This window comes from Sphaerodactylus townsendi, linkage group LG03, assembly GCF_021028975.2.
Source record: "Sphaerodactylus townsendi isolate TG3544 linkage group LG03, MPM_Stown_v2.3, whole genome shotgun sequence".
Lineage (NCBI taxonomy): Eukaryota > Metazoa > Chordata > Lepidosauria > Squamata > Sphaerodactylidae > Sphaerodactylus > Sphaerodactylus townsendi.
This window is the reverse complement of record NC_059427.1, coordinates 71,137,002-71,149,339: the sequence shown is the minus strand read 5'-3', so window position 1 is coordinate 71,149,339 and position 12,338 is coordinate 71,137,002. Positions and strand designations below refer to the sequence as shown.

The following is a 12,338-nucleotide window of genomic DNA, read 5'->3' as shown; positions in this document are numbered from 1 at the left end:
AAGTGGACCTTGATAAATTAGGTGAGTGGGCTCAGAAATGGCAAATGCAGTTCAACGTAGCAAAATGTAAAGTGTTGCACATAGGGGCAAAAAATCCAAACTTCACATACACGCTACAGGGGTCAGTGCTATCAGTCACAGACCAGGAAAGGGATTTGGGCATCTTAGTTGATAGTTCCATGGGAATGGCAACTCAATGCATGACAGCTGTGAAAAAGGCAAACTCTATGCTGGGGATAATAAAACTGCAAGGATTGTCATGCCCTTATATAAAGCAGTGGTGCGACCGCACTTGGAGTACTGTGTTCAGTTCTGGTCGCCACATCTCAAAAAGGACATCGAAGAGATAGAAAAAGTGCAGAGAAGGGCAACAAGGATGATTGAAGGATTGGAGCACCTTCCTTATGAGGAGAAGCTGCAGCGTTTGGGACTTTTTAGTTTGGAGAGGAGACGTCTGAGGGGGGATATGATTGAAGTCTATAAAATTATGCATGGGGTAGAAAATGTTGACAGAGAGAAATTTTTCTCTCTTTCTCACAATACTAGAACCAGGGGGCATTCATTGAAAATGCTGGGGGGAAGAATTAGGACTAATAAAAGGAAACACTTCTTCATGCAACGTGTGATTGGTGTTTGGAATATGCTGCCACGGGAGGTGGTTATGGCCACTAACCTGGATAGCTTTAAAAAGGGCTTGGACAGATTTATGGAGGAGAAGTCAATCTATGGCTACCAATGTTGATCCTCCGTGATCTCAGATTGCAAATGCCTTAGCAGACCAGGTGCTCAGGAGCAGCAGCAGCAGAAGGCCATTGCTTTCACATCCTGCATGTGAGCTCCCAAAGGCACCTGGTGAGCCATTGCGAGTAGCAGAATGCTGGACTAGATGGACTCCGGTCTGATCCAGCAGGCTATTTCTTATGTTCTTATGTGTGGAATTACATTGTCCCAAGATTAGAAATTATAGATATTAAATAAAGTCCCTGCAGCAAACAAAATCAGACATGAGGCTGTCTGTAGCAAAGAGTATCATGTAGTTTACATTGCCAAGGTTTTGGATGAAGGATCAGACATCACAGGCAACTGGAGCCATGTTCCTTCCACTGACTCCCTACAGTGTAGGATATATTTAGATTGAGGGCCTAGTAGAATGTCAGAGGTTATGATATAAGAAGCAGAAAGTCAGAGGTGGTTTAGAGGAATGCATGATGAGACCCAAATCTAGTTTACAATCGTATCTGCTGGTACCCTTACTAAACTATCACCGGAGCCCCTCGGGGATAGGGCGGTATAAAAATCTAATAAATAAAAAAAAATAAAATAAAATTCTGTGAACTACTTTAGCAACAAGATTATATGCAAGGTAATATTAATATTGATCAGACACACTTAAATTATTTATTATTAATTATGCATTAACTTTATTAATTTTGTATCTTCAAAACATCTCCTCGTATTGCCCACAGAGGGTGCTTCGTTCCTCCGGTCCCTGGCCCCAAGGACATCAGGTTGGCCTCAACCAGAGCCAGGGACTTTTCCGCTCTGCCTCCAGCCTGGTGGAACTCTCTGTCGGCTGACATGAGGGCCCTGGACACCTTAATCAATTCTGCAGGGCCTGCAAGACAGAGATGTTTCACCATGCTTTTGGTTGAGGCTATCTGTTAGTCTGATTGGTTTCAACTGGCTGGGTTAATGAGTTAATTTTAACTCGTAATTTATTTTGCAATCCTGTTAATTTCACCTAGTACATTTCCAACTTGTGTACTCCCTGACTCAATAAATTGGGAAAGAATTTTATGTCAGGAGAAGGATAAAATAAATTGCAAGCTGGGATCCTTTGGATACCCAATAAACTGCCACCTGTGTAGATAGGGAATTTTATATTACATAATTGGAATTATGGTTGATTTTTTGCATGTAAGCTGCTCTGAGACTGGCTTCTGCTGCGAATGGGAGGGTATAAATATAATCAAATATTTTTTAAAAATGATGTTAAAGTAAAATGCCAGTTGCTCTATTTCCGCAAAGAACTTGTGACAGATTAGAAGTTCTTATTACGGTATATCATTCAAGAACGTTTAACTTTAGTATCAGTTTCCTAAAATGGATAATGGCTAGGTGTTCACAAACGAGAGCTTCAGTCAGAATTAAGGAACAATGTATTAAAAATAATTAAGCAAGGATGTCCACTATCTGTCTTATACCTGCAGTTTCTGTGGAACCTTTTGCTGCATATACAAGACAGCACAACATACAAGAACAGGTGTGGGTTGGTGAAAAACAGTTCTGGGGAGTCTTCTGCGGTTCAGTCCCATCTTGTTGGATGCCTATAGAAACTTCAGGGAGGTTTCTAACATCTGCATTGTTCCTGTGCAACTGCTTCTCTTCTATGCGTTCTGCCCTTTCAATCGCCTCCCCCATTTGTTTGTGCACAGGGCTAAATGTAGTTCTGCTGCACAAGCTACAAGGAAGCAGTGGAACTGACAGTAGGTATAAAACCTCTCATCAGTTTCATCTCCACTGTGACTGCTGCAAAGATAGGATAAAGTTTTACTATTGCAAGCCTGTGTAAAACAAAACAAACAACATTTGAGTACTTGTACAAGATTTTGTACATTATTTCATCTTTCTACCTGTGAAAACTATGCACAAGAATGTGCACATACAGCCACTGCTGAACTGTCTGCCCTCCCACAAATGGAAATTAGAGCAGGTTGTCCTGTGACACACACCTGCAGTAGTGAGGCAATATCTCAACTGCAACTTCCTGACTTCCATTTACAGCCATAGGAACATAAGAACAAGTCAGCTGGATCAGACCACAGTCCATCTAGTCCAGCTCTCTGCTACTCGCAGTGGCCAACCAGGTGCCTTTGGGAGTTCACATGCAGGATGTGAAAGCAATTGCCTTCTGTGGCTGTTGCTCCTGAGCACCTGGTCTGTTAAGGCATTTGCAATCTCAGATCAAGGAGGATCAACATTGGTAGCCATAGATCGACTTCTCCTCCATAAATCTGTCCAAGCCCCTTTTAAAGCTATCTAGGTTAGTGGCCATCACCACCTCCTGCGGCAGCATATTCCAAACACCAATCACACGTTGCGTGAAGAAGTGTTTCCTTTTATTAGTCCTAATTCTTCCCCCCAGCATTTTCAATGTATGCCCCCTGGTTCTAGTATTGTGAAAAAGAGAGAAAAAAATTCTCTGTCAACATTTTCTACCTCATGCATAATTTTATAGACTTCAATCATATCCCCCCTCAGACGTCACCTCTCCAAACTAAAAAGTCCCAAACGCTGCAGCCTCTCCTCATAGGGAAGGTGCTCCAGTCCCTCAATCATCCTTGTTGCCCTTCTCTGCACTTTTTCTATCTCTTCAATATCCTTTTTGAGATGTGGTGACCAGAACTGAACATAGTACTCCAAGTGCAGTCGCACCACGGCTTTATATAAGGGCATGACAATCCTTGCAGTTTTATTATCAACTCCTTTCCTAGTTATCCCCAGCAAAAAGTTTTTCACAGCTGCCATGTATTGAGTTGCCATTCCCATGGAACTATCAACTAAGACGCCCAAATCCCTTTCCTGGTCTGTGACTGATAGAACTGACCCCTGTAGCGTGTATGTGAAGTTTGGATTTTTTGCCCCTATGTGCAAATACCCAACTGAAAGCCATTTGTTAAAAAACTGTAACTCCAATAGGTTGTAACCCAAAGTGGTCCAGAAAGGTGAAAATGTTATCCCGACCTAATCACCACACATACAAAAAAAAAAAAAAAAGATAGGCAAAGCTCATGTTCTAACCTCTCCAGAGTTTTCAGTTTATTTCGCAGTTTTCGGGCTTCTTCTTTTGCACTCTTAGCTTCCTCTTGCTGATGATCCAGATATTTCATCTGTTTCTGAGAAGGAGACACACCATCAGTGCCTGGAAGGCAGCTCCATGGGAACCCACTATCGAACTCTGAGCCACCTTCAATGCTCCTGCTACCAGGATCAAGATGGCTTCAAAATCCCATACAGTTGAAATCATCCTCTCTGCTTTCCATACTTGAACTTGGTGCACTCTAAGTCCTGGATCCACCATGACATCTTCAGAAACAGGTAATTATCCAAGTTACAATTCAGAAGTGAGACAGTCAGTTCCAGGAAGGAAGGACACATTATTTTTTTGCAGATCCTTCCAATCTGTGCGGTTGTTCATCCCATTTCTATCCCAATTCTTTCAATATACAGTAAGAAAAATCATTAAGGAATTTCCACTTGAAGACTGAACTGATTCACACATTATCTACAAATAACTGCTCATGCAAGTGGTATAGCCAACAGAAGAAGCACAATATGTTAGGAAGAAAGATGCAAAATTATAGCTCCTTCCTCGTTTGTGATCAGGAAAAGAGCTTGCTCAAGTTCTCTTTCCACTGCTCATGAATAAATCACTACCACATTATAGTGCTTTAACAATTATTTGTAGGTAACACATAAATCAGTTCCAAGTCTTCAAGTGACAATTGCATTAAATTATGCAACAGCAGCTTGCAAAATTATACTGAGGCATAGGTCAATTCTGCACAGCAAATGTGTAAGGGGTTGCTGTCGTTATGAAAGGAACATGTTTTCCTTTTTCCCGTTCACATGTGTGCCATGCAGGCAGCGACTGGACCCTGTGGAAACAATCCGGGTTGCTTTTGTGGCTTCACATGGAGACGCTTCTCTTTTTTAAATTTCCTGCAACATGCAGAAATGATCCCCCGCAGCCATGCTGACTGTCCCACAATATGATTGGCTGCACCTGTATAGCTGTGCATGTGCACCACACAAAGTTAAAAAAAAAAAGGAAAAGGGGCCTCCCTGAAATGGCTGGGCAATGGTAGATGGATTCTCCCTGAAATGTGGACGGCGTGGTGGAAAGGAGGAAAATAAAGCGCATCCTGCCTGGCTGTTTGCGTGAGAGCAGCTCCAACCCAGGATTTTGCAAAAAGATAGCTGATTCAGTGATTTTTGAAAATCCAGGGTTGAGGGACATAAAACAGGGCAGGCTCGTTTGGGGGACGGAACCTGGGCAAAGCCCCCCACCAAAAAACCTCTGGTTTGTATTGTGCCTAAACCTGTTATGTTTGTCTTGTGTGGAATCCACCATAGTTTCCTTTAAGGGACCTGCACAGATTTGACAGATTTGAAGGGGAGAAAATCTTCTTCAATACTCTTGTGATTTCTCAGGCTTTGATTGGGCTGGTCAGATTAACACACACTTCAAAGGCGCCTTGTCTGCTTTCCCTCAGCGCTGAAAACTAAGAAAAGAGCAATGCTGTTTGATCAGACTTCAGAGAAAAGACTCATCAACGACTAGAAATTGTGCAAAAAGATATTAAAGCTCTTGTCGGTGCAGAATGTGATGGAATCTAAAATGCATTTGGCAACAGACCATCGTAGCCTTTCATCCAGTTACCAAACATAAAATGCTTACAACCTGATGAGGGCTCATGCTGACTGGCACAGGTGGAACCTCTTTTCTACTCCCCTACAGCTTTTACAACTCATTTGAACGTGGCAACTTTATTGCTTCTCAACTGGCAGCTAAAAATTCAACATCTTGCAGTGAGATGCATCCCTAACATCCCATAATGCCAGACCAGACAGATAGTTTGGATTTAATTCCTGTAATTGCTAGAAATGGATCCCACAGTATAGCAAGAATCAAAAGTAAAAATGGATCTATTTTACAGTACGACGGCAAGTACTGGAACAGATTTGCTTACAGTTCTAAATATCAGGAATAGGACAGAATAGGAATAGATTTTAAGTGGAGAAGAGTTGGTCAGAAATTAAATTAGCAGCATTTATAGCTCCCAGTGCTTTCAAAAAGCTGCAGCAGCATCTACCTGGCCAGGGAAACTACCAAATAAAGTGCATCTCATTGCAGCATCCAGTATCCCTTCATTATGGAAGCAGGAATGATAAGCATGAGAGACCTCCCCCTTCCAGCATCCCTCCAAATGTGTACACTAAAAATGCCACATCATTTAAAAACCAACACAAGCAAGCAAATCCTGTCCTTCTGGCCAATTCAGTAAATAGCACCCTTATTAGTAGACATCTAAATGAAGAAACAAGTAGTTATAATTAACATTTCATTCATATCACTGCAAAAAAGCACATATTGTTGGAGCAGTTCTCATTTAAAGGTCTTCAAGTTTCACATGGATAAATTATATTTTCGGCTTCTCCTTTCCATCTCAAAATCATAACATTGTACAGGGACATATTAACTATCTTCCCAGAAGGTCAGTTTGGTACAAGGGGCAGGTTTCATTTCATCATGAGTTTTAAATTTTCTGTTTATCCATTTCGGTTCTTGACAAGCAGCATTTGTCACTAAGAAGGTGACATCATTTTTCAGTGGAAGCCAGGCAGCCCAGTTCAAGAGGGGTGGTGGTGGTAGAGCAGTGGCTGGGGATGCCACGGCAGTGATGCCTCCAAAGAGGCAATTGGTGGCATGGGCGCTGGGGGAGAAGGAAAAACTCATTTTCTCTTTGGAAAACCCAAAGAAGGATATAGCTTAGGCCACACTTTTTGGTGGCATAAGTCTGCGCTGCTGAAGGGGAATGCTCCCGGTCCAAAACTTCTCTGCAAGCTGACTAAAGTCGGGTCCGTCCCCAGCCCCCTTTATGCCAGTGTGGCCTCCTCTGGTGCAGAAGCAACTGCACTGGGGGTTGGGGGGGAAGAGAGACTTCTGTGTTACGGCCTTAACAGGGGCAAGGGTTTTATTAAAGGGATTCTCCACCAGCTGCTAAAAGTGTAAACAGCACACATAGGATTTTAAAAGTAGCAAAGGGGAATGAACGCTCACGTTGGCAGCGAGAGGGGCCGAGAGGGGATCTTTTAGACTGTATCTACGGGGAAGGAATTCTGGCAATTGATATTCCACAGAGAAGCAAGAGTCCAAATTGAGTTTAAAATATTTATATAAATTTGTTTAAAAATACAAACACACAGTGAGACACAAGAGCACATACATTCAAGTTCCTAAGATATAAAAAAGGTTTTAAAAGATAGATTTGGATGATAGAAATGGAGGGGGGTTTTCAGGGAAATACGTTACCTAAATTCAGCTGAAGAAGATCTTGTAGAAGGCAAGGATTTCAAATGACCAGCATCTGAATCCAAGCGAAGGACGATATCGTGTCTCAAACTGACCAGACCAAGAGAGGTACAGGCTAGTAATGAGCACATGTGTTAGGGTGAACTGACCTTTTATACTCTTTTGCCCAGGAAGAGGCGGGAACAAATGAGTTTTAAATTTCCTTTTTTCTAAATTCTCTGGAATTTCCCATGCTGGGCTTGCTGGGTGAGCTAATTAGCGACTCTTCTATTGTTCTACACCTTGGGACAATGGGAGTCAATTGGTCCTAGATTAAGTCAGGAAGCACAGAATGGCTTTATGCAAAGTAACTCTTACAGTCTTTGCCTTCAGTATTCAGATTTGAATGAGGCTTGATTGATTCAGGATGGGGTCTTCTTGTAGGGAGATCATATCTATAGGTTGGGGAAATGCAAGGAAGGAACCATCTGTTGCTAGAAGAGATAGTGAAATTCAGCAACTGATGCTAATGTAGCTTTCCATCTTCTTTGTCTTTAACAGTTTCTATAGCAAGGTGTGGTAATCAAGCATTCTCGTGACTCAAATGAGGCCTCCAAGTTATGCTGGAGTAACTCATTATCTTAGCTTTTGTTAAAGTAGTTTTGACCTTTTGACATGCTGCTACCTACACCCATAGGAGTGCTTTTGGCAACTGGCTTTTGCCAATATGATTTTAAAGCAGAAATATACTGCTGTGAGAAATATATATATTTTATAGGATTGGTCAGAGGGCTTACATCTGGCATCACAGAGCCCTGTGTCTCCCCCGTGCCCCCCTAGTTAGTGTCTCTGCCTCTTTGCGCGGTGTTGATGGCACTGATGCCAGCATGGGATCATGCCACATCCAATGCAGATTTGGCTCCTCCCACCCCATTTTTGGATTGCAGCCTAAAATCAGACTTCCAAGAACAGGAAGGCAGAACAGGGGTTTTTCATATTAGGTCAAGTGGGAACAAATCCAAGTGCCAGCACTTTTCAATGACCTAGTGTCTCTCTAAGATGGAAGGTTTAATAGCCTGGCTTTTAGTGGACCTATCCTTTATATATGCTGCCAAGTGTTAAAAGTTGTATTATCCCTGGATGCTGATCTTGCAAGTTAGAAGTGATACCATGCAATTTATTCAAGATATGAATTACTATATAATCTCTCAGTTTGTCCTAGAAATATGGGAAATAGTGCTATATTCACATCTGTACAGAAAATCAAGTCCAACCACTTTAACGTCAGTATAAGAAAACTGGACATACTTTGAGAGTAGAACACAACATCTCCATGTCAGATGCAGCTTTCTGAAGAGATTCAATGGTGGCATTCCGAACATCCAGAGTTTCCCTCAGTGAGTCCACAACAGACTGGCAATCCCGTTGCTCTTTTTCTGAAATAAAACATGGTACTTATAATCAGTCTGTCTGTACACCTCTGGACTAGTGACAGGAATCTGACCTGTGAAAGAAACACATAGAACTTTTCAAAGATTTAGAAATGCTATCCAAGTTATTGGGTTGACATCACTGAATCTGAGAATTAAAACACAATGCCACATCAAAAAATCTTTGTTATAGCTCCAGTAAACTGCAAGCCTTTCTTTGGTTCCAGAGCAACTCTATACCTTAATTCAAAGCTCCATACTTTAATACTACCAACACCAGCACAATAGCCACCACTTCACTCTTGAGATCAAAACAAACAGGCACACTGGGCTGTTGTTCAAGAAACCAGCATTAATCACAAACTAAACACTTTTGGGAACCAAATGTTTGATTCCTGGCTTTGGAAGGTGCTATATTTTGTTCTTGCAATGTGAATTCCTGTGTGCTGGTGCACATTGGGAAGACTGTTGGAGGCTGTTGTGAATGGTGAGAGTACCAACACTATTCTACTGTATTGATCTGTTTTTATTTTTGTCACTCACTAGTACAACCACTTCTGCAACTGGGTGTGGTAGCAGGTAAATACACAAACAAACACTACTCCAGTTTATGTATCTACACTACCATCAAGGTCTCTCACAGTACTGCACGAAAGGCAAAATTATGTCACAAACCTAGAACCATAAGCAAATACACTCTTTGCATCATGACAAGGGTCACTTAGAAAAATGGGTGAGGATCAATGTACTGCTAAATTCAGCGTAGCAAAGTATTACAGTATCGCTAGTATTATTTTGAGGTTGCACTGTTACCCAAAGTGGTGGGAGTCTGTCCCTTTTAGGGTTGCAGAATTAGCGAGAGCAGACTTTTTGCTTAGCGAGAGGTCGGGCCAACTCGGAATCTTGGTTGCCTATATATACAAAAAGTTGCTTTTGCAAGAAATCCACAGGAAAGCAAAACAAAGTTTAACAGTTTTATTAAAGGGAAAATAATAAACATACAAACACACAATAATCAAAGCAGCAGAACCCACACAGTCCTAGGATATAAGTAGTGTTGAGGGGATTACATTTGGAGACAGCTGTAGGGAATTGGGGGAATTTTGGGGGTAATACTATACCAGATCCTGAATTGGCTTTAGGTCTGATGAACAGACCTGAGTGACCTGCACTAGCTCTGGTGGGAGAAGCAATGCATTGGTGACAATATTAACAGAGAGTTGTCCAGATATATTGAACACTGGTTATTGGGAGAGGGGGCTACTTATAGGAAATAAGGGACCCGCAGTGTTTTGCAGAACGACCCTTCATCTCCTAAGACAAAAGGGAGCCTTGACTTTCTGGGGAAAGACAAAAGAAAAGTGATCAACTTGAGCAATGATGCTCAAATTGATAAGTGCAGCATTTGAAATTAATGTTTGGGCACTTGGTGTTAAAGGATAAGCCAGGGAGTGCCTGAGCTGACTCAATCACATCTGAAAAACAATGGGAATGTAAAGAAGGTGGTCTTCAGAGAAAAATTAGTCTGTGGAAGAAGTTAAGATGAGCGCTGTACTGGCAGGGACATTAGGAGCAAACACATTAGCAAGTTCTTTGTCTTTAGCGAGGCAGATAGTTCAGGGCTGGAGGTGGGAGCGTGCTCCCACAATACAGGTATTGTCTTTCCTTTAATCCACAGGTGTCAAACTCACGGCCCTCCAGATGTTATGGAGTATGTTATGGAGTAGTCCATAACATCTGGAGGGCTGTGAGTTTGACACCTGTGCTTTAATCCCTTTAGGAAGGGAGTGGCAGGCTATTTTGCAAGGCAGATATTGGACAAAAGGAAATCCAGACAAGATTTTTGTTCTTGTGGCTACATTAGCCAATGCAGAGATGGGTTTCTCATCTTGGCACTGCACTGCTAGGCACCCCAAGGGTTGGCTGAAAAGTCGAGCTGGAAAACAGGGCTCTCTCAACCCACCATGGGCTGATCTGATAACAGCACCAGTTACAAATACATGGGGAAAAGTATTCAAACCCTTCTTTGTTTTAGATAGAAAAAAACCTTAACGTATTTTTGGCTTCTTAATCTGTACGTTCAGGGAAAGGCAACAACATTCAGTGATGAGCAAAGTTCTTTCGAATCAGACAGCCATCTCATGATTTAAGACTGCTATCATTCAAACCAAGTGACATTTTCTTTTCACTGCTTATTACTCACATTCAAGGCAAGTTGCCTACAGACACTGCCTTAAAGCTATTAACTAATCTCCAAGGTTTTCACTAACCTGCTTCCATAAACCATTTCAAAAATTAAGGCTTACTGTGCTCTTTATGGCAGTGGGACAATGGAAGCAGACACATGGACTGTCATTTGGACATCTGACTAAATCCTCTTTCCCCCTGCTTTCCAATCTCCTATGTGGCTTCTCAGTTGTATGCAACCCTGTTGCAGTTTTCCACAAAAGAACCACTTACATTAGGTAGCTAAGAATTGCTTCAAAAAAGGCAGTAATTTTCAGCTTTTGGCATATTTTAGTTCAAATCTTTGCTGGGCCACATAGAAACCGTACAGCTGAGCATAGCCCCTTCAGCCCTGGTCAGAAAGGGCCCCAAAGCCTTTCAGCCAATGGGCTGAGCTTTATCTCCATTTCTCAATCTGAAATACAGCTTTAAGAATAAAACCACTACACAAACCAACTGGTTACTCCTAGTTTTCCTTACAGATCTCGATGTATAAGAAAACTCTATTTTCCAACTCACCTTTCAAAGTTAGCTGGGCTTTCACCCTGTCCAATTCATTCTGAAATACAGTACACAGAGAACCGAATTAGTTCGCACCACAACTCAAAACCTTCAGTATAGTTTAGAAATACTGCTAAGTAACTCTATTCAATCTTATACAAACACTCTTCACATGAGGAGTGTCCAAATATGATGGACAATTAAAAGCTGGATCATCTAATAATAAATATGACAGTATTAAACTAGAACAGATTGTTTGTGTGTACATGTGCACAAACGCATCAAATCTGGCAAAACTTCAAGGCAGAAGATTTCAAGAAAAAACTCTGTTTTGTCTTATCTTTGTTATTCTTGTTTCTCACATTGTCATTATGTTTTTGGTGAACAGCTTTAGGAGTCTCACAGGAAAGACATTGTGGAAGAATTTCCATACCATTTTAACAAGGTAATAAAGCTGGGGATCCTGACAGACAGAATTTAATTACTAAATATGTGCCACTTATATTGGTAGCTAAAGAATAATACACTTGTGTGCATAAGTGTTATAAGTGTTGTAACATCAATATATGAATACAGTCTAATAAGCAATAACCAATTTACACATGCTTTTGGACAGAGCTATACTAAAGTGTTTGAGCCAGTATCAAACGAAAGGATTTAATAATCATTTAAATGAGTTTGGATACAGATGTTGACTTATTGCAGCAGCTGATGAAAAGGCAATGATAAGCTGACTGGAACCAAGTTGAGGAAGAAGTGCCAAGAAAGCACATAACATATTTAATACTGGAAGAGAAAGAACGCAGCATACTAAACGGGACAGCACTTGTGACACTAACAAGATCCAACATAGTAGATAGAGATTGGTAGAAAACAGCCCTTTCTTTTTGGTAGATATATATTTGGTGGGGGACATATCCGCAGCAGATTCAATAAGTATGGAAAAAATCAAATGTAACAGAAAGGCAAAAATGCCAGAGGTACTTAAACTGTGCTAAGACATTGTGGCAGATTCCGCATGCGCCAAAAACAGCAGTGTGAAAATGGTGTAAACCATTTTACACTGTTTTCACACTGCTGTTTCTGGCCCATGTGGAATCCGCCCA

The 12,338-nt window shown here is 41.4% G+C and overlaps 1 protein-coding gene across 2 annotated transcripts in view; it reads right to left on the bottom strand.

Moving 5' to 3' along the window:
* The window catches only part of LOC125429949 (TRAF interacting protein), a 39,735-nt gene that overhangs the window by 16,160 nt on the left and 11,237 nt on the right, over positions 1-12,338 (bottom strand). For both annotated transcript variants that reach the window (XM_048491563.1, XM_048491562.1), the window contains exons 5-7: positions 11,251-11,290; positions 8,384-8,511; positions 3,802-3,896 (exon numbers count right to left, since the gene is read on the bottom strand). In XM_048491563.1, the coding sequence (XP_048347520.1) occupies positions 3,802-3,896; positions 8,384-8,511; positions 11,251-11,290 (263 nt within the window). The remainder of the gene's footprint in view (positions 1-3,801; positions 3,897-8,383; positions 8,512-11,250; positions 11,291-12,338) is intronic.